The sequence below is a fragment of the Ptiloglossa arizonensis genome, chromosome 12, assembly GCF_051014685.1.
Source record: "Ptiloglossa arizonensis isolate GNS036 chromosome 12, iyPtiAriz1_principal, whole genome shotgun sequence".
Taxonomy (NCBI): Eukaryota; Metazoa; Arthropoda; class Insecta; order Hymenoptera; family Colletidae; genus Ptiloglossa; species Ptiloglossa arizonensis.
The window spans coordinates 12505498-12528798 of NC_135059.1; the positions used below are offsets into that span (position 1 = coordinate 12505498).

Below are 23301 nucleotides of genomic sequence, written 5' to 3' on the forward strand. Positions count from 1 at the left end.
GCAAAAGTTCTACACTCTGATAGGTTGCATTCTAAATACTTGACATAAAACAACCTAACCTCACTTTATTTCGCTTGAATTAAGCAACTTATAATCTATTTACTATTCAAACACAGAAAATTTACCGAATTCAAGTTTAAGTTCATTAATTAATAGTTTTGGAATTCAAAACAATTAGCATGTAAGTGACACTAATTACTAACATGAAAACTTAAAAATAATTCTGATTATTTAGATCTTGCAAATGTACGATTTATATGATTTGTACAATTTTCTGTTTTAAATTTTACATATACTATAGAAAATATATTTAGACTGATTGAACAATATTATTTCGTGACATGCAAGTACAAAATGTAATTGTATAAATTAAACATGTAGGATTTCTCTGCAGAAGAATAACTTTATTCGCATTAACAACTGAAAACAATTTATTTATTAGATAACGGTAGCGGATAACAAAAATAAATAATAGTGAAGATGCATACGTATCTAGTGGCTTAAAATTTTATACATTTGCAACATTTGACGTAGCGATATAAACAGTAATATGTAAACAGAAGAGTAATTCTATCGTTGATTCTATTAATTGGCTGTTCAGCAACAAGTGTCTGAAATTTTAAAGGATAATTTTTATGTGTTAAAATGAGACAAAAATTAAGAATGACAAAATTGCGTTTCAGGCTTTATATTAATCATTAGTTGCAGAAAATATGTGTAAAAGATATTAGAAGTACGGACCTGAAAGATGGTGCAAGATATCATGGAGGTAATTTGATAGATCGAAGGGGATAAACTTTTGAAAGTCTTTCAACCATCTCGCATTGAGCTACGTTAAAAGTTATGGTTACAAAATAATTTGTGTTATATTTAAAGGCATATTTAAAGTTTTAATTCGTTTTGTAGCACTGTACATCAGGTCATTTCCATTTAAAGGAAAAGTCACTCGAGTCATATTTTGACTCTCCTTTCGCTTTGCAGCCCACTCTTATGTGTACAGTGCTACATAAATGTGCAGAAACAATATATCATTAATTAAATTACAGAATGACTTTAGGAGTGTATTCTGCGAATAAACATAATCAATTTCTTAAAATATTTGTCTTCAAAAACATATCTTCAAAATGATTTATTTCAATGTATAAAAGTAACGAAGTTTAAAGGGTAGATATAAGATTGATTAGTCTATGTAGAAACGAGACATAAATGGATATAAAATACACGATTTATTTTGTGCGAGTTAGATTACGCAGTCTGCAATACCGACCTCGAACAGTGTCGGTGGTTCAGAGCGCCAACTGTGTTCAAGGATGTGTATTAGATATGAATTAGATATTGTAGGTAATGCTTTTTGTGTCATGGAGCTCTGACTTCTTACCATTTCAGGATCATATCAATTTTTATCGATTCAGAAAGGTGTAAGATTTGAGCGCTAAGAGCGATAAGAATTAAAACTATGTATGTCGACAACAGTAACAACTTATCCAAGTATGGTTGAAATTGGAATTAATCGGATTGGAGTAATCGTTTGATATATTTGTAAACCGACAGCTCACCATGCACACATTTGTGGAAACAAACTGATAGTAAATTGTCAAGTATAATTTATATTGTGTACGTTTGTTGTCGCAGTTTTTAACAAAACCTTACAGAATAAAAAAATCTCGCGTTACAATGTTGCTCGTACGACGCTACGGACCGGTGAAATTTTTCTTCCGAAAATCTTGGGCCAAAGAATTCACTGACAAGACATATCGTTACCGATGGGAAGAGAGCCGAAATTAATAAATAAAGGATACTTTACATTTGTGTAAATTAATATTTTTCGTCCACAGTAGCGGAAATATTAGGTTAGAGAATATTTTACAGAATAACTTACAACCAATGACTATGGAAGACGTCGTTCGAAATTCACTGGTCGAATAGTTTTTATGTAATCTCTGCATCGATTCATCGTGTCTTTCTTTCGCTCCTCAGGACACAATGGCTCGGTAACGAAACTCGACAGCGACTTGGAATTCTGAAAAAATGTTCCCGGCGCCGATGAAACGTATATCGCCATCGTTATCAGCGATATCAGCGGCAACAAGTGCCCGAGAAAGCTCCTCGTCGTGTTCAACGAAAGACGTCGCGCACGGATCAAAGTAAGATCGATTTTATTATAACAAACTGGCTTCTCCGAGAGCACGAATTAAACTAATCCCTCGTAAGGATGAACAGTCAGAGATGCTCCGGTGTTTCGAGTTGCAACGGTGTTGTTCACGGTTGCACCGCGAACTGGACAGACTGGTTGTTTTGCGTTCGTTTCTCGATCGTTTGTTGAATGAAAATCAAGTACGTTTAATAAAAAAAGAAAAATGTTCGTCATTCCGCGCGTAGAACTTCAACGTAGAGTTTCTTCACTTCGAGGAACTTGTATCGTTAAATTATCATTGAAGTTTCTTTATAATTTTTACGATCGGACCAAATGCACTTTTTGCATAAAAATGTTTCATCGGGGCAAATTTAATACGAATCTTTCGATTTTACGACGATTTTCTATTAAAAAGTAGACTATCGAAGTATACTTTGGGTCTACTCGTTGTCCTCGTTTCGGATGTTGAGATCGATCGATGTAAATATTGACAGCGTTGCCAATAAAATGGGATAACAATTTTGGGAATATTCGTGCAATTTTTGCGAAGTTTCGCGTTTCTCGAAAAGAGGTACTTTCTAAGGGTAAATTCCGAAAGGAAAAATCCATTCTCTTGATTTTTCTACATAGCAAAACCCCTTGGGGTAAAATAGAAAATCGAGAGAGAAAAAAATGAGAGAAAATGCACATATAAGGTGTTCTAAAACAACATAGTATCGTCAACCTTCAAACTTAAGCTCTATAAGGTTGGTACTTTCTCCCTTAGTCATTTTTTTCAAACAGCTACCGCCATCTGTACGCCAGATCGGGTACTTATAGAACTTCCTTCGTATTAGGTCACCTTAATATCTTCGCGATTTTAATCCTTAGTATACCAGAACGGGTATGATCGATGTTCTTTACCAAGATTGTCCCTTGAAAGACCCCATAGCATTTTCATTTTTGCATCAGTTATCACTATAGTATATTTGTTTTAATATTAATTCAATTAATCGCGACAAACCTATTAAAACCACCATGATGGTTCACCTATTATATTTCATCGTGATTCAACACCAGAACTATCGACCATCTATTTCGATAATTGTCCACGAACATTGTAGGCAAAAACATCGTTAATAACGAAGTAATTTTAAAAAGTAGTTCGAAATAGACCAAATCGACATTTAAACGGCTCTCCGTCTTATAATTTCAACCACAAAAATCATTGTAGTTGATCTCATCTCTTTTGTACCACTGATCGAGATCAGTGATAAAAGACATCGAAAAATTGGAAACCACGTATTCGCAACAATTGTAGAATTTACAGAAAGTTTCGTCACCGTGAGAATTAAACGAGCGAATAAGAATCAAAGACGCAATGTTGCAGTTCTCTTGCAGAAATACGTCGTGATCGTGGTATACTATAGCTTTTCTCCAACGTTCTCTTTTCGAGAAAGTTAACTTATACTATATACACGCCATCGTTGTGCTCGCTCGTTTCACGATAGGAATGGCGCCAAACTAGTGCACAGTGGGGTAGTGTCTTCGATCATTCTTCTTACAGTTTTGGCGAACTGAATAATTTACGTACCGAATGTCCACCATTTCGGTCGGTTTTATCGTTCGAGCAATTTATGAAAATCAATAACGGAAACGAATTGTCGACGTTTCCCGATTAAATGTTTCTCTGGTCGTGTAAGCAGCCACTTCGTGTATCTAAGTGACTCTTGAAAGTTGCCAATTTACAACCGTTCCGTAACACCGGATATTTCTTCGTCGATGTTTGCACGTGGCACGCGACCCACCAAAGACGAATTCACGAAATCCGAAACTTTTCAACGCGAGCTGCTACCCCGCTTGAGTTTCAGTACGGCTCTATCGACGAATCGGGGACGTTCGTTGTTAAGTTTCTTTTATTTCACCGGTAATTTCCTTGTTAAACTTCACTCCTTTCGTTTTCGCGTTCGCCGAGATGGACAGCGACGAAACTTTCTTCACGTTCGTATAAAATTTCAAAGCAAGCGAATCCCGAACCGGCCTTACGCGCGCTGGCTAATAATACTCGTTGCCCAGGTATTTACAGATATTCGTTTCGATGGTTTATGTATCGATGGTTTCTTCCTTTGCTTCGCGATTCCATCGAAGAAATTCAATTCTCCGCGTTACAGCCTCGAAAAATGGAAATTTTCGATCGAGACGTGAAACGTTATATCGAGTCTGACTTGTTGAGATTCCACTTGTTCGATAAATTTGAAAAAAAAAAAAAAACAAATGTTTACTTTCAACGGTAACGTAACACGACCTTGTATCGTTATAAAAAATACACGTTGGTAATTGTACCGCAATGTGTAAAAAAGTGGATTTTTTCTTTAAAAGAATATAACCGTTTTAAAAATGTTTATCGTCGCGAGGTATTCCCTTTGGATCACTTGGTCGGATTCATTTTTAAAATTAAACAAAATTACAGAAATATTTGACCGTAATGGGTTTTGGGTATAGCGAAAACCTTGGCCATTTTGTACGATTTTTACTTTCGTAAAATTGTAAATCGAAGCTGAAAATTATATTCGTACACTCTGGAAAAGACTAAAAGAAAATTCGCAAAATTTACCCATTTTTTAACGTCTCGGAATGGTGTCCTCCCTTAAAATTTTAGACTTATTTTAGAGTTATAGAATTTTCTTCACCTTTGACTCACTTTGACTCACGGTCTATACTTATAAACAATATATATGATTTGTATATATAAGATTTATATATAGTATATAAATCCATGAGAGGCAAAGTACAGCGAAAAATGCTGTTAGAAAACATAACCTCGAATTGTTCGGCGTTTAGTAGACGATTACTTTCACGTGCCCCCATAGAAATCGAGTGGGGTAAGGGGCGGTTGATCTTGCAGGTTATGGCACGGGGCCTCTCAAGTGGTGCCCCACCGTGTTTCAGCGGCGTATTAAAGTGTACGTTAAGTGGGACTTCCTCGAGTAATTGTGGCAATATACCGCGAAGAAAAGTAAGGTACAACGGACTCGTTAATCGCGGTGGAAGCTGGTATGGCCCAATTAAGTAGTCATTAACGATGCCTACCAACACATTCACGCGTGTTTTCTCGATATCCGTGTGCGTGCGTGTGCACGTGCGCGTGTGTGTCGAGCATGTGCGTATCCAGTACTTGTTCCAGCTGTGGTTATTTCGTGAATTAGAAATCTACCTTCCAGTGCGAAGCGAGTCTCGTCGGTTTGGAGTGCGTTACACGAAAAGTGTGAAATATAAACGTCGAATGTGAACGAACAGGACACGGATAAGAATCTTGGTGTTTCCAGTACGAAGCGAGTCTCGTCGGTTTGAAGTGCGTTACACGAAAAGTGTGAAATATAAACGTCGAATGTAAACGAACAGGTCACGGATAAGAATCTTGGTGTTTCGTACATTAACGAGTTCATCGATGGTGAAGTTGACCCATCTCGTCTTCTTAATATATTATTTTTTATTCACTTATTTATTTATTTATTCGGTAAACCGGGAAAGCACCTCAGCGTGGAAAATTGACGAGATTTTTTAGAATAGGGAGATTTTTGACCTAAAGACCTCAAATGTAGAACGGAAGAACGATTGGAGCATAACATTGCTCAATGTCTGCTCTATTTATGAATATTTTTTTATACGGATCGATTACCAATTAATCGAAAATTTACAACAAAGTCCAATGCCCTTACAATTGTCACCTGAAAAGTTTTCACTCTTGTCGCACTTTATTTTTGAGTATCAAGTATAAAGGAATGTGCAATGTCTGTGCATAGTTATGTAAAAACAAAGTCCAAGTTTCGTACTAGAAATTGTTTTATACGCGATTTCTCGTACGTCGTTCCGTTATTAAAAAATATAATTTAAATTAACGAAAGTTAACTTTCGTTTATAATTATTTTAGTTAACGAAACAAAACCGATGTAAATTTCATACGTTCTCGATATTTTTATAATCAATATCGCTGTATAGAAATTATTAATGTAAATACTGCAATCGATCCGTGCAAAGAATTAAGTTGTTGGAGAATTATGTTGTTATCGGAAACAAAGGCTTGCGGGGTTAGTCCGCTTTAGCTCACGTGATCTCAAGTGTACACACATAATGTTCAAGCACAGATAACTAATTCTACTTTAGCCGGAGCGAAGGTAATAGATTTTTACTTTAAATGCGAACTCAGCGACAAGGTAGTGGCAAGAAAACTACGTAATCGTCGTAGACTTATCGACAGTTACGAAGGGTATAAAAATAGGGACAAAGAATTTCCTACCACGGTATACAAAAAGTATTTAAAAAATAGTGCCCATATTACCCACGGTATCTGTACTACCCCGAAATCCCCTGTAAAATAAGATCGCTTCTTTTAAGTTACTTTTAAAATGCAAGGTATGCACCAGGGTTTTCGTGCAAACTTGGGCATCGTGTTCCACGACCGGAAAAATAAGACGAAATTGTCACGTAAACTTGGGGTCCGTGTAAGTATATTTTATTTAAAAGTTACGATAAAAATACAAAAATCCGAAAGAAACGATCTTACCGTACGATTTATTACTATTTTCTCAGGAGATTTCTATAAGCGAGTATTCTCTCGTGGCAACTTTCCATAAATGGGATTCGTATTTGCATATCACAATAAACATATCTGTTACTTTTCGGGTCAGAACGCAATCGAAAATTACACGTAGGTCTCGTTTAATGCGAGTAATATGTCTTGGAAGTTTCATCGTATTATTCGAATTTACGTTCGAATACTTGAAATACAGGGATTGTTTCTAATTCATAGGCCGTACAACATTTTAAACGTACCTTTTGTACATATTTTATTAAATTATTACGACGCGAACACGTTTATCGTTTCTGAAAGCATTTTAAGAGTCTCGATTGTACTTTCTTCTCCTTTTTCGTATCTTTGTACAGTGGTAACGAACCCACAGTACTCTGTTCAAGTCTCTGTACAATATTAATTTGTATACTTCGATCCATACTCGGATCAAAATCTGTAATTTTCTATTTTACGACCAGAGGTCTTGAAATGTGTCTTCGAATTCGTTAAGTGTGAATTTCTTTTCTTGTTCTTCGGTTGTATTATCGTCGTTATATTCTTCACGTGCATATTGTTCATCGAGACGTAAAGGTCATTGGACAATTGTTTCTTATGTGAATCGAGGAATTTCTCGACATCGTTATTTTTCTAGGTTCTCGAATTCTAGTTCTCCTTTCGTATCTGTTACTTATAAAATATTTTCTTCGAGACTGCTACTGTCGGAACGAGCCAAATACGATTCCATAGATAACGCACATTATTTTGCATTTTATCGCCCTGCAACGAAACAGAGGAAATTTAGATATCGTTGAAACAAGAGACTAAGTGTTTTTGCAATTGGAACGAGAAAAAGAATTTTAACGAACCTCGCATTAATTGAATTTTTGTTCGCGTTAAAACTTGTTTCACGTTTTTCTCGAAACTACATTTTTCAACCTGGCCGTCACGAAATCTCCGGAACTACACATCCGATTTACTTCAAACTTTATAGAGATATTCTACAATGTAACATACGATTTTCTTAATACGTTAATTATTCAATTTTTTATAAACGTTTAAAGTCGTCTTTTTGGATGAAAATTATTGTTTTTTCTTCAAACTTCGACCATTTCTACAATAGTTAAAATTTTCGAAAAATTTTTCGAACAAGAACTTTTCACTAACAAGATTGTAAGAATGAACGCGTTACTCTTCCTTCGTATTTCATATTTTTGTTGCAATTTTTAAATAGTGTTTACGAATCTTGCGATTATATACCATTCTCGTCTTATTTTTAACCGCATTTCGTACAAAAATTTGGGGAACAACGTCTATAAATATCGAAGATATTCATTTTTCTATTTTCACTTTTGAAATCGTTTACGTCCAGTGTTCCAAGCCGATTAAGTTCATCAATAATTTCTCCCAGTCGAATTATCGTAAATCGTTCAGGAATGGTTGATACTCGAGCATACAAATCCCTCCGGTGAATCTATAATATAATTTTAGTTAGACTCTAAAAAAGTCGAGAAGGTCGGGGAGTAACAATTTCTCGATTTTTACAACGATGTGTATAAAATATAACGTTTATTTACGCAAAGAAACGAAGAAAACGTATACCGTATAATTAAATGCAATATTAAATCGTAATGGAAAGGGACAAAGTTATTTAATAAACGAAAGGTTAATATTGCCGAGAAACCGAGTGTTTAACCAACATTGCGGTGTTTCTCGACCTATAAAATTTTTAGGACGAGTCCGTTTTATAATTTTTCTTCGAGCCAGAATTTTCATATCGTTGAAATAAACTTACGAACGAACGGTGATCGTAAGGTTGATGTTTCGATAAAGTATTTCGATCAGTCTGGTGCTTTCAGTTATTTTTAATGTTCTAAAAGTCCGTTTTTAGGTTCGCTGCAACTCTGACCTATATAGCACAAATCTGACCTTTGTAGCCAATACTCATGAATAACAATTATCCATCTCAGTTCATCGACCAACATATCGGAAAAAGACTACCACATATACGTTATAACAATTGCTCCATGCAACTTTTACGATCTACTTTTGATTGTATAGAACGATGTCATTAATCATATTTATTATATTTCGATTATAGATGTATTGTACACACTTTTACGTATCTCTGTTGCTTCGAATACTTTGGAATTTAAAATTTGTCGCCTTTTTTACACATACCTCTCTCTCTCTTCATTCATCCGTGTCTTTCTTTATTATAAATACTTCTGTTCTGTCAATTGATACAGTTTTGTTAATTATTCGTTATATTCTGAAACACACAACACAATAGCTCTCACGTTTCAAACAGTTATTACTGTCAGATTTTCCTCTCTTTCCTCCGTTGTAATTTAACATTTATTTAAAATTAAAAGTTATACTTATTCGGTTAATTTGAGCTTCAATTAAACTCTACAATATATCGAGTTATGCCACAATTACTGTACGGAAATTTCTCTCTTTTCAAACAGAGCGAAACGAAACCATTTTGTTACACTCGTTAATTATTAATACATATTCACTCGTTTTCTACAATAGTTTTCCATTTGTCTGCTAACTTTCTTGCCTATCTTTTATAAAAACGATTCAATTTTAACGCGACCAATTTGATTTGGCATTTTTTCAGAAGTTTGCGTCGATATTTCATTTTGTTACAAGATTAATTTGCAAACTTGCAAGGTAAATGTTCCAGAGAATAACTTAGCGTCCCCGTAACTACCATTTAAATTATTTAATAACGGAATAATGTACGACGAATCGCAAATGAAACAATTTTAATACTAAATTTGAACTCGTTTTTCACGTAACAATGCATAGACATTTCATATTTGATACACTTACTACTTAAAAATAAATATACGGGAGCGAACGCGCCGTTTGAATACAAAAACTCAATTAATGCGTGTAGAAGATATGGGAAATGTCATAATGTAACAAAAGCGATAATTTTACCATTCGTTTCGTGTATCTTACGCAAACTGTTCCGCTAATGTGTAAGAATAATTTCCATTCGAGTGACAATGTTTCGAGTCACTTTTTCGGATTTTTAAAACTAAAGACACGCGAGTAAATGTTGCGTCTCGCGTACGTGCGTATGCAGCTCGACGTGAGAATCGCGGATGTAACATTCACTTGCGCGTCGTGCCTCTACTTTCGAAAGTTCGACTAAGTAACGTCGATCAGCACGGATCGACGTTGCAAGAACGAACGAAAGAAAATATTACGTGGAACCGAGCAATGTCAGATCCCAATGGAGTCACTTGAAATTAAATAAAATACTTTCAAACCTTTTCAACATTTATCTCGCGTAACAGAGCTTTCCGTTAATCCCTGGTTCTTTCTTGGAACCGTCACGGCGATTGGAAGGATACGACTGTACCCGTCGATGCAGTTGAAAAAATTCCACTATCGAGGATCCGTTGTTTTCGTTCAGGTCGTACGTGTTACTTACTAACGGACTCCCTTGCGAATCGAAAAGTCCCATCTCTCTCATTAACGATCAGCCGACCGTCTCGATATTCGCTGTTACGCACGAGCCAATAATACACTCGAAGAAAACACGGACCCGGTTGTTTCGAATAAAATCATCCGGGTTGGAGCATGCGCCGTAGGCACGGATTCCCGCCTGACGGGACACAGGGGTAGTTTCAACCCTCAGTCTGGCGCCGCGTGCGAGCGCGAGTCGACCACGGCGCTCTCTCGATCGAGATAACGACGATACACGTTGGTCCCTGTCCCGTGGTGGTGTCATCTTGACCGCCGAAAACGATGAACCGCGGTCACAATGAATGAATCACGCACGGAATTCGATGATCCGACCCGAGGGCTCGGACGAAGAGACGTCCGAAACTTTCGTTAGGGACGTATCCGAACGATCGCGTTTCGTTATCACCTGAACGTACGATTGGAACGATATCGTTCGATCGTGGTGAAGGTAGACTCTGACCCTCGATGAGTAACCGCGAGACATGAACATTTCGAACGCAACTCGGTGGTCCTCGGCGCTGTACGGTTCGATCAATCGCGGCGTGTACAGAGCGTTGTCGTCGTGTGTTGCCAGCGTCGTTGCACGCGTTACGGAGCGTAGAACGAGATCGTCGTCGCGTAGCCGCGTCGTTGGAAGCGTCGTGAACGTCGCTCGGGGAAAATGTGACACGTACACGGTGTGGTGCCGCGGACTCGCGGGATCGGAGTGAACGAGAACACGACCGAGCGGTTTAACGACCCAGCCCACGGTGCGTTGAACAGGGAAATGCGAGGTCGTTACCTGACGCGAGCAACGGGAGTAACTCCGTGATCTTGTCGTCGGTTGATGGCCGCGAAGACAGAGCTAAGATGAGTGTCCGTTGCCGGTGGTACGTCCTCGTTCTGCTCACGTGCGCGCGGAGGGCCGCGTTCGCCGGGATCGTTGATCAGGAAGCGCAGATCGAGAGACCGAAGGAGTCGTTGCTGCGTCACCAGCAAAATCATCGGCCCTCGTTCATCGATCGTAAATTGGTGATGCACGAGGCTACCGAGTCACCCGGGGATCCGTCAGTGAACGACGATACGGACATCGTGAGCCAACCGACCAGGAGAGACCGATCGGAGACCAGCATCGAGAAACCGGTCACGCAGATCAGGCACAGCCGTTCCAGGAACCATTTCGCACGACAGGCGAAATTCGACGATCCTGATCTCTCGTACATGCCGGTCGGTACCGGTAGACGGTCCCAGTCGTTCGACAACGCGTCCCTCGGCGAGGACGTCTCGATGTCGGACAGACCGAGGGACAGGAGTCGTCTCGAACCGGAGGAATCCGGACAGGATTTCAGATCCACCGACGCGATCGACGAACGATCCACCGCCGATATTGAGAAGCTGTTGAGCATGCTGTCCGAGGCCGACTCGGATCGCAAGAAGGAGGGTAAAACACGGAACACGCCCGCGGCTCGTCACAAGAACGACTCGTTCAATAAGTTGAGAAAAGCGATCGCCAGGAACAGGTCGCGATCGTTCGGGAACAGAACCGGGGTGAACTCGACCGATGTCTACGGACACATCGTTCACGGTGCACCCTCCGGTGACAGGAACGACCTGGACAGTGTGGAGATAGCCATCCTGGAGGAGTACAATCTGTACGAAGACAACGATTCGACGAGGAACGGTTCCGAGAGGGAGGATTACGAGGATTACGGGAGAACGGTGCTGGAACAGGCCAAGGGGAACAAAGAGGCTGTCCACGTGGACATTGTCACGCGGTTCCTGCATATCATCGAAAATCAACACCTTCTGGGCGAGAACTGCACCGCAGGTACCGATTTGAACTTGGGCGAGGGGGTCGTGGATCAGTACGCTCAGGAGAAGTTCCGGTTGGAGGCCAATCTGGCGGTGAACAGGGCCAACATGTTAACCAGGCTATGGAAGTACGCACCGGAGGTGATGCTGTCCTCCGAGTACCTTTTGCACGCGAGTATCCTGTCAATGGTCGAATTCGACGAGGACATCTTCGCCGCTGGGAATTGTTACGACAAGCTACAGTACAAGGACCGTTGGCTTTACTGTCCGTTCGCTCATCGGCTTCAGGACCAAGACGGTATCCTCGTGAAGGATCTGGCGATCGAGTACAAGTACCTGAGCAACAGCAGCGAGTGGTTTTACATCGCCAGGAAGAACGCCGAGAAAGTGATCGCGAACAACGACCAGTTCAGTCACGGTGAGTGGTTTTTCGAGTACACGGATCCGAGAGTTGTTGATCGTGGTTTCGGCTCGGGATCGAGATTTTTCTGGATCGTTGAGGTACTTTCTCGAGCACGAACGAAGTTGTAAAATTCAAAACTATCGTTGCAAACTGGAGGAGTCTCGAGTTGCTGTTAGAGAGAAGATAGGTTCGAGCAATTCGACCAATTGGCTCGAGTTGCTTCGTAAGGAGTTCGAGATTCGTTCCAATTCGGAACTCTTATCGCGTAGAAGAGTCCTGTTACTTTCAACGATGAACAATTCAAGTTTCCTTTTCCATTTTGTGTCTCGTAAAGGGCTGACGTTCGAAGGTTTCGCGTTTCATAATTGTTTATCGAATTTGAGTATCTTTGAACAAAATCAGATGTTCGAAGATGTCGTTGCATTACAAATTTTTGTTGCAAGCAGAAGGTTACGTAACGACGACAAGTCAAAGTTCCATTTCGTATTTTAGTTTTGGTAAAGGGTACACCGAGATTTTATAATTCTACTATAAACTGGTTTGAATGTTTTTCAATGAAATTCAATATTCTTAACGACGTTCTTGTATGGACAAATCTTGGTACAAACAAGAGTTTACCACGATGAAAAGTCGAGGTATTGTTTGCTTCAATTGTCCTAGAATGGACAATCAAGTTTGATGAAAAAGGAGCGAAATATTTCACGATGTTCCAAGTCCTGAAGCTCTTACCGCAAACAGATGGTTTCTTAATTACGAAAAATGACTGCTGTCTTAGATACAATAGGCGCTATAAATGTTCGATAAATTTTTTCGGACACTGTAGACTGCGGTTATTTATTTTTGACGATGTTTCTAAGTCCAAATCATTGGAAACACGAACTTACGCGATAAATTAAGTTTACTTTTGCTTTTTCGCCTATTGTTTAACAATTGGCGTACGAAGAATGTCGAATGAAATTAAGGTCTACTATTACGTTCTTAGACCCAGTGAACTGTTTAAGAGAAAGCTCGGCCTTATTGATTCAGGGCGTTGATATAACCTAGAAATATTGTGGTTATTTTTCTTCTTCGGGTCTATGGAAGGATCCTATATCAAGATCTAACTCGAAATGATAAACACCGAACAAGTTGCTTCGGGCTATTTTTTCAGAAGCAAGGTTATCCAACGAGGTTTATACGCCTCCTTAATTGTTATATGGGCAAGCTCGCGTTTGTTGCTTCAAGGATCGATGCAAGGGGAGAAAATTATAATTATTTTTGGTTTTTTCCTTTTTTTCAGCGATCGGTACGATTTTTGAAAAAATTCGAATTCTCTGATTTCGTTTCGTATATTAGGCCAGACGGAGTTTGTAATTGTTTGGCGATTAACGCTTAAAGACCAACGTCAATATTGGTCTCGATTTCTACCGCGAGTTTGCATTTTGAGGTTATGGTGGCGCGTTAAGCTCGAACGTGTTGGTTTACGCGGTTTTGAAAAAAGCTCCTTTAACGGCGCTTTCGAGTCCGATACGAGAAGCTCGGAATATGGCGGGAAGTTCTAATTTGCGCGAACGATTTACGAATTTACTCGCTAAAATTATTATTTAAACGTAGGTATTTTAATCGATCTCAGTCGCAATTAAACACGCGATACTTATTGATAGATCTTAAGACACGAGATTTGTCAAGAGAACGGATATTGTTGGAAATTGGACATTTAAATTAAACAAATTTTGGTATTCAGTCGAAACTGTTTATTTTCGACTTGAAATTCTTTTCAACGATTGTCCAGAACGTTTAGAGAATTATAATTGGGTAAATAAAAAATAAATCTTAAAATTCTTACAATAAGCTACAATGGTACTCGGTAATTATTTGAAATGAATCTACAGTTAAGGCTCCATTCATAAGTATCTCGTAAACTATTGAGTAGTCGCCCTTATAATGCTGAATTTTCACGAACTGGATGACTGAATCTACAAACGTGCAAAGTTTCAACTAAATCAATTACCCGAAGGACTTGCAGTCTCCTTGTTAGAGACTTATCTTTTCGTTCTATGAAATTTATACTTCTGTTGTAATTATTTAATTAAGAGTTAAATACTCGTGGCAGAGGATTTGCATATTTAATCCGTTTTATTTGTTCGTGTTGGTTTCGGCGCGTATAGAAATTCTGTTCAATCGTGATAAATAGAAATTCTCATTTCGTCGAATTTATTTTCCTTGCTCTTTCGATATTATCGTCCGTGGAAGGAGAAGGAGAAAGAGAAAGAGAAAAAAGGGGGAAGGGAAAAAGAGACTAAAAAGAACTTCATTAAGAGCGAGGCGGAGCAATAAAAGCACTCTAGGCGAACTTTTAAATGTTCCACTGAATTACGGAAACACGTGAAAAATTGTAAAAGCTCTCGAGTCTCGTTTCGACCTTAAATCGCCGGAATGTACAAGGCAAACGTTTTAAACTGCCCGTTTCCGGGCAAACGTTTTACGATAATTTATAAATAACATCGAACGGTGTGAATTTCTGATTCTACGTAAGCGAGACCTTCAACTTTTCGGAAAATTCTCGATATGTAGAAGCGGGACATTCAGGAGCACCTGGAAAGTGTATAATCCTGAAATATGTGACTTCGAGCGGGCACTGGAAATAGAAGACTTATTTATTGCTGGAAAATGCGGTGAAACTGTCGACGCTCGTCCCTCTTTCCACCACTTCGCCTACTCGAAAATGGAACGTGTCGTAATTTCCAATATCCTGTGCAGGGATCTCGTCTCTGCTTCTTACCAAATTTCTCTATATATAAAGGGGACCCTTGTTCGAGAAATAACGAATCTTGCGTCGCTTCTTGTACCACTACTTTAAAATTCCATTTCAATCTTATCGGTGCTGAAATTCGAGAACGCCTTTCGGCGTTCAACGTACGGACTGTACCGATCGGTGAAACGTTTTCACTAATATTTGCATCAATATATTTTACAGGATATTAAGAAACATGTTGCACCTTCAGACCTCGAATGGTTAATTATTTTTAGAATTTTTATTCACAAAGGTTTATTACAAGTAAAATACAGTAAAGTAATGCAAACTAAAGAATTATTAGACACGTAGTTTTATAGTATCGGTAGCGAACGATTCAATAGAGTAAAACACTCTTAAGTTCGTGTACAATTAATCTCAAAGTATGCATCGAGTCGAAAATTGTTTTAAACGAAAATTTTAAATGCAGAACCAAAACTTAAATTTCCAAGAATTTTCGAAAATTATTTCTCTTGTTTTATTACGAAGGAAAAGTTTTTATTACACGAAAGTTGCGATATCCACAATTAGAAGAAGTAATTTATTATTCTTTCGAAATAAATGAACTCAAAGCATAAACCTTTTTTTACATCGTGTTCCTTTTATGAATACTGTTTCGTCGTACGTGCATAACGCAACACGGATTATATTAGCTGTATTCGATGATCATTGAAAATAAAATTTGCCATTGCGATATGATTTCAGCTTTAAAAATAAACGACTTTTGTCGAAAATATTTTACAATTCGGCAAATAATTCCACTATAATTGTACACGAGCTTTGAAGATATTTTACCCCGTTAGATCGTTCGTTTATAAAAAAAAAAACATGTCGAAATATTTTAAAATCACCGATTTATTATTTGGTATTGAAATTCAAATTTTGTATGGTCATTCGTTCGGTAACGAATAACGATTCAAGAAGAACTTTGGTTGTTAATGAATCAGAATATGAATTAAGATAGGGAAATCATTTTGTTTCGTATATTCGACACTTGATTGCCTCTGTTAAACATCGTTAGGTCGCTGCTAAGATTTGACTAAAAGCACTTTGAAGCCAGAGTTGGTCTAAACTTTGGTACCATCGAACAAAGACAAGGTTTGCTGGGTCAGCCTTATTGACGAGTTCGCCAACAAAATCTGAACGGAACGCCAATTATGTATCGTAATCTGTTTCATTTTCATACTCCAAACCTGGAACAAACTAAACGGTTGTTCGTAAAAAAATACGTGTCCAAGATTTATTAGGGCTTCTGTAAAAAAAAACAATGTTTACTCTTGACACGTTTCTTCGTCAATGTTTGAAGTGGGAAATGTAAAATTGAAAATTGAATTTAAGTATTCATAAAATTAAACTAAAATTATTCACTCTCGATATAATTTTCGGCGCTAGAAAATTTGTCTAAATTTATTTCAAAGAAAAATAAATGCACCGGTTGCAAAAGTTGATACACTCTTCGTAGAATACGGTACAACGCTAACCATACGAATATTAAAGACACGTAATCGTGTATGTAATGGTAATAAACTAAATGCATTACGTTCGATCGAAAATCATAAAAGTTGCGTTATTAGCTTTCTAAATATTAAAAAAACGCGTAATGTAAATAACATAATCCGATTCGTTTGATTGAAAATCGTAAAAGTATAATTTCAGCCGACGCAACAAAAATCAGGAAAATGCAAAGTGTAACGTAACGTAAAAATAAACGCGTGGATGCATACTGCATTAAAATTCATCGGTGTAGATAGACCGAAATAATATTTGTGCGTTCGCAATATGAGATATTATTATACTCGTAGATTTGTGTCGGTGCTGTACCAAGCGAAGTAAAATTGAAATTACGGTTTCTCGTAAATTTCCACCGTGACAAATTAATAAGTTCGGGGAAACTTTCGTTGAAATTTCTTTCTTCTAATATCTCTCTATAATTAAACGTCACGCTACCGGTACGGAGGAAATTGAGTCGAACGGTAGGATCAAAAAAGAAGAAATGGAAACGCGTGTCTCGCGTGCGATTGCAAAACTCTAGTTTTTCTCGACAGGCGGCACGTAGAATGCTGTTCCTAATCCTTCGTTTCGTGTTTCCGTCGAATAACGCGGGAACTGTTTTTACGGACGCGAGTGTCTGCGCGCATCCGATGAAATGGCGCAAAATTTAATAGAAACTTTAATTGAGAGCGTGTAGCGTAAAGAAATGCTATTTTTTGGTTCAGTATTTTTCATTACAACGAACCGTGAAATTTCACAACAGAGTGACAACCCGACGTGAATTGAATTACTTGTTCGAAAAGCTTTCCAGTTTCGACAATGCTATTCAATATTCCGTTCTTTTAAATCGTGGAACAACAATGTTCCAATTGTCTTTAGTCAGAACTCAATCGTGATTATTATTGTCGTTGTCGTCGTTGTCGTTCTTGTTGTTAGTTTATTAACGGGTTTGATTACCTCCGGTATACAATTAATATAACAAAATACAAGGCAGGTATATAAAGTAAAATTTAAAAAATCTTCTACAGGATTATAGTAGTGACAATACCCATAATCCAAATTACCCACAAAAGCTGATGTAAGAAGGGAAAGAATGTAATTGCTCGCAAAATTTATTAACGTTAATTACTGTACTATTTATACAGTTAAATCTTTAAATGATACAATAATTAGACGTACCAATGATAAAATATAAAATGCCACGAAATTCGTTACGGATAGGGTTATCCTGCTTTCTGATAGCTGATCTAGCTGAGATACTGTTATACGTAATCGAAGAAAGTATTATATAATAGTTCGGGAGATGTAATCGTGACAATTATACAACGATATTGTTGCGAATGGTCGGTCGGTTGAGTATCGAAAAAATGTTGACGTTTCTCAGCACGGTGAATTCAATTCCCGATTATTACGGTTTCGATCGATCCTGTCCACGATCGGTGGATCGGTTTTTCGCTTATCGTCGCTCGTGGAAAGACTCGTTGAGATCGTTCGCGGGTAAGTATTATTGTTGCCGCGCGATAAAGATAGATGGAAAATCACGAGCAGCCCTCTCGGTTTTTGCAACTTAATTTCGTGGCTAGGAAACTCTCACCTATTACGGATATTGGAAACGTCGGTTTCCCCCGGAGTAAAGACTCGACCCAGATTTTAATGGAAGGCCGGTCTTCAGATTACTTCCGCTTCCCGTATGGAGCGCCTCATTGTACGTCGGAATTGAATGATCGAACGAAAGGTGGGAAAAAAAAAAGAAAAATACTCGGAACAGAATCATTTCGCTGGGGAGTGACGAGTTTTCGAAAATGATTTCCGTCCCCGGGGGACGAGGAAATTTCACTTGAGCTCGGAGAGATCCCCTTCCGACTCTTTCGTGGAAATTTATCTTCACCGAGTAGATAAATTTCGCCTAAATTGGTTATGATACCGAACTCTCGCACTTTCCGTAACGTTCGAACACTTCATTCGTATTATAGGACGAAATTTCTCCTTCCTTGGCTCTTGGATATCCAACGAAACGCAACGGACGCGTTGTTTTCGTAATTTACATTATTGCAACAATGGAAACGACGATAATTTTTGTTACACTTACGTAGTAAGTATTGGTCGATACAATGACACGGATAATTTTGAAGTCGATGTAAAACGTGGATCAAAATTCACGGCACGAAATGTGTCCGAGAGATTCTATAACTCGGAACAAGGTGAAAACAAAGAGTAATGAAATTGCATCGGTGACTTCGTTTTCGAGAAAAGTGCATTTGAAAATCGTTCTAATATACGTGCACCTAACTCTACGTGTACTCATTGTGGGTCAACATTCGCGGTAAAAAAGGGGTCAGGGAGATTCTATGGTTCGAAATAAGGTGAATATATAGAATAACGAAATTGCATCGGTGACTTCGTTTTCGAGAAAAATGCATTTGAAAATCGTTCTAATGTACGTGTATGTATTCACCGTGGGTCAAAATTCGTGGTACAAAAGGGGTCAAAGAGATTCTATGGCTCGAAATAAGACGAAAATAAAGGATAACGAAATTACATCGGGGACTTTGTTTTCGAGAGGAATGCATTTGAAAATCGATCTAGTTACGGATTCCACTATGGAGGTTCAAAGCGCCTTTTGCACATCTTGAGAATACATTGATAGGTAAGTATCGATAGTGAACAGTATCTGACATTGTATCCTATGTAAAAACAATCAAAGTAGTCGTCTGTAGTGAAATCTAACGCCGATCATCGGTTAGGTGCACGCGCACTGGATTCATTTTCAAATGCATCTCTCTCGAAGACGAAGCTTCCGATGCAATTTTATCATTCTTCGTATTTTCGTCTTATTTCGGTCCATTGAATCTTCTTGACCTTATTTTTACCACGAATTGTGGTGTATAATCAATAAATAGTGTCAGTGTTTGTGAAATTACAGCTAAGATTAATAGAAAACGTATACACGTGTACTCTCGGATCGTAGCAAAAATACAAATTTACAGTACTTAAAAATAAGATGTAATAGAATGTATTCGAATACGTAGTTAACTATCCGTGAAATCCAATGCCAAAGCACAAGTACGTATAAATGTACCGGCGAAAGAAGTCATCGTTGGTTTTAAAATTTAAATAAAATTATTTTAAATTGAATCGAGTCTCTACGTATACGGTTTTGTATCAGTAGTATGTGTATCTTTTGCAAGCTCGTCGAAAAGCTGGGATACATACGACTATCTTCTACTGTTTCAATTATTGCACGATATACTGCCCTCTACCATTTCAATTATGTACGATATAGCGGGAATTTAATACTACGATGAATTTTGGATAAAAAAGGTCGTAAGCTCGTTGAAAAGTTTAGATACACACGACGACGATAAGGAAAAGCGGCTGTCTACTCGTTGATGTGTAAAATTTCCGCCTAATAGTAACTCGTCAACGATACACGTGAAATTAGCGGAGCGCCAGAGGGTGCAATTAAACATTTAAGCGTTAATTCGTGGCGATGCTAGACGATGTAATGACTACGTCACGCGGTGCTTGTAACAAGTTTCACGCCCTGATTTCAACAGCCATCAAACAGGCATACGGATACACCTCTCGGACTGAAATTACCGTGTTATTTCGAATGCTTCTCTTGATACACGAGACTGCTACGTGAAATTGCTCTCTTCGATCCTTTGGCGAACGAGTGTTACCTCTGTGCGGGTCTCATTCGAACAAAGGTCCCTTACCGGTATTCTACTCTAGAACAATGAAACAAAGACGTTCTTTGTGAATTGTTTTACTTCGAAATAATAGCTACTTCGAACTTTGAATATTAATTTGTGTCGATCTCAAAGTGTCGCATAATTTTCTTCATAGAGGAGTAGCAATTCTTCGCGGAAAGAGATGAAAAAGAACACGCAATCCTAGGGTCTCCTTTTTTAAAAATTCAAACGGAAAAAATGGCACAGCTTCCGTTTACTACGAGAGTAATCGTTATTGGGATTATACGGGCGAAAGGGTGTCGAGTATTCTCGAAACGATCATTTAAAGAGCAGAGAAATTCAACGGAAGAAATGAAAGATTGTTTCAAATTGGAGAAGAAGCGATTGAAAATATCGCGATAATTGTAGCCCCGCGTTGAATTTATATACGTGCTAAATTTCGAAAAGATTAGTTTATCGGTGTCGGGGTTTTTCAGAAACGCCTCCTCGAGGAAAGTAGTTTCGAGAAAAACGGCCGTTTAAGTTAGATATCGTGACACGCGATGCCTCCATCCGCGCTGGCAACTGTATTACAACCATGTATTTTAACAAAGTTCGTTACCGAAATTCAACGAGTGGTTTAACCGCGTCACGCTACTCACCAGCCGCGAATAAGAATACCAGAAACTTAACGTACGAATCGTTTCGCGATCACAATTCCCGAAAGTTGGCAAATTTTTCAAATTTCGATCCAACGATTTCAGAATAGCTGTTCAATAACCGAAGCTTCGAGAAAGTGCGGAGAAAACATAAATTTCTTCGAACTTCCGGAATGGAGGATTACGAGGAACAGGGAGTTAATGGGGTTATCTCGTATCTTGGATGGAAGAATAATTTTTTAAAAGGGAAGTACGCACGACGTGCATTTTAATAAGGTGCAACTGACCGTAATAATATAAAAGTTTATCGATAGTTCGAAGGTGAGTCGTCAGGTCCGTTGTAATTTTCAAAAACCGAACGAAACGCGCTGTTAGAATCCTTGTTTATCAAGTGAACAGTAATTTCGATAATGTTCGAAGCGCGATGAATACGCTCGGGGGCAAACGTCCGAAGCGAGGGATTAAAACTTTCGCTATTGTTCCGCGTTGCTCGAATAAATCTTTCGGCGAAAAATCTTCATAAGCAGGCCCGGCTTTGTTGCAATCTGTTGAAAACAATTTCATTAGACGTTGGTTCATGCATAAAATTAACGAGGGTTCCTTGCTCTTCGGCTTGATAGCATTTGCACCGGCTGATAAAACTTCTATCTCGTTTTGCATTATGTTGATTTCATTCGCAAAGACACCCTCTTTCCCCCTTTTGTGGGTGTGCAGGTTACGACCTTGAACCTTTTCGATCAATTTTTCTCGCTCGGTGAACGCGTTCTTTCCGCTCGGTTCGAAAAGAAACTCGGTGTTCCCGTCGTAAATTTTTTACCATCCTCGTCCATTTATGGCACTAACAAATTTATATATATATATAGATATATTTTCAAGGCCCGTAAAAATAATAGAAATTCTAGAAACCGTGAAAGGCTCTTTCCTTACGAGCAAAGGACGTATTAAGAATACATCGAGCCCGCGACTTTACGTCTGCGTGTCGTTCTACTGTTCTTTTCGAATGCTGCGGTGTCAGAAAAAGCAACGAAAATCGATTTTATTACGTTCGACGCGAGAGACAATCCCTACAGAAGTTGCACTCGAGCCATTGGAAAATATTATCGAGTCGGTGCGAAGTGAAGCTGGGACTACTTGTGAAAATTTATCGCGTTCGAATATATCACGGGTATTCGAATATTTCGCGCATTGATCGAGTATCTGAATATTCGTGGTATTCGAATAGCGCGAGATGGGCTATAAATCAAATTCTCCAAAGTTTAACTTTCTTCTTTAAACTTTATATCGAATTATCGAGAGTGGAGCAAGTAGGTCGTGACAAACCATCACACGCGATACCTACGTACACTATAATGCAAAACACATCGCGGAAACGTGCCGTTGTATTTGTATATTATTGATCATCTTCTTAGAATCATCGATTTCACTTACATTTTCATCAGTATTCGTTACCGGATAATCGATCGATGTCAAGATGTAACATTAAAATACATCACCAGTATCACATAGTGCGCTACGAATGGTTTTCTTATTCGAATAATAATATTCGAATAATGTTTCTCAAATGACGATATTAAAAACGAATAACGATACAACGAATATTCGAATATTCGAATATTCGAATATTCGAATATTCGAAGTTTATTTGTAACATTTAACTACTTGTAACACTTTCGAATACAATTATTCGAATACAAAGCTAAGGAAAGAGTGTCTATAATTTTATTATATTTTCTTGCAATACTCCGCTCTTCGCTCTGCAGAGCTCGAGCGTCGAAGTGGATAATTCGAAATGTATTATCAATGATTTCTTCGTTGCGTCTATCTTGGAAGAAGCAAGGGTCTTTTATTGTTACTATAAAATTCCTTCACGAGGTAGACGTTTGTGTGAAAAATGTTTTCGGTTTTTGTCGCTCCTTATGTTGCAAAATTTCGCGATGCACTTAACATATTGGATTCACCAATGCAGGAGATCCATGAAACTAAATTGCTCCGTCCTCTCTAAGAAGCCTTGCCCGATCCCGTAACACCGCAGAATGAAAACCGAAAGGTTGTTGGAAACACCATGGAAATCCATATCATCTGAAATTATTTATAAGCTGGAAACATTTCCTGTTCCTGTTACCAGCTTGCGAATAAAAAATGTAACAGTACCCAGAAAGTTGCGGATATTGTCTCTCAAATATTTCCAGTCGCAGAACGCAAATCTTGATGCAAATTCTATGGTTCGACTGCCTACGAGATGGTAAATTGGGTTGAATAACAATGGCCACCTACGGAACTACGGTGTACGCAAATTCGACTGGCCGCTAAAAGTCATTTTCCTCCATTGTGAATGACGTCACGA

At 38.4% G+C, this 23301-nt stretch overlaps 1 protein-coding gene across 1 annotated transcript in view; it reads left to right on the forward strand.

Moving 5' to 3' along the window:
- Positions 1-11015: 11015 nt before the first annotated feature.
- The window catches only part of LOC143153538 (metabotropic glycine receptor), a 203546-nt gene continuing 191260 nt past the window's right edge, over positions 11016-23301 (forward strand). Inside the window, exon 1 of the mRNA XM_076324882.1 lies at positions 11016-12375. Within this exon, the coding sequence (XP_076180997.1) occupies positions 11016-12375 (1360 nt within the window). The remainder of the gene's footprint in view (positions 12376-23301) is intronic.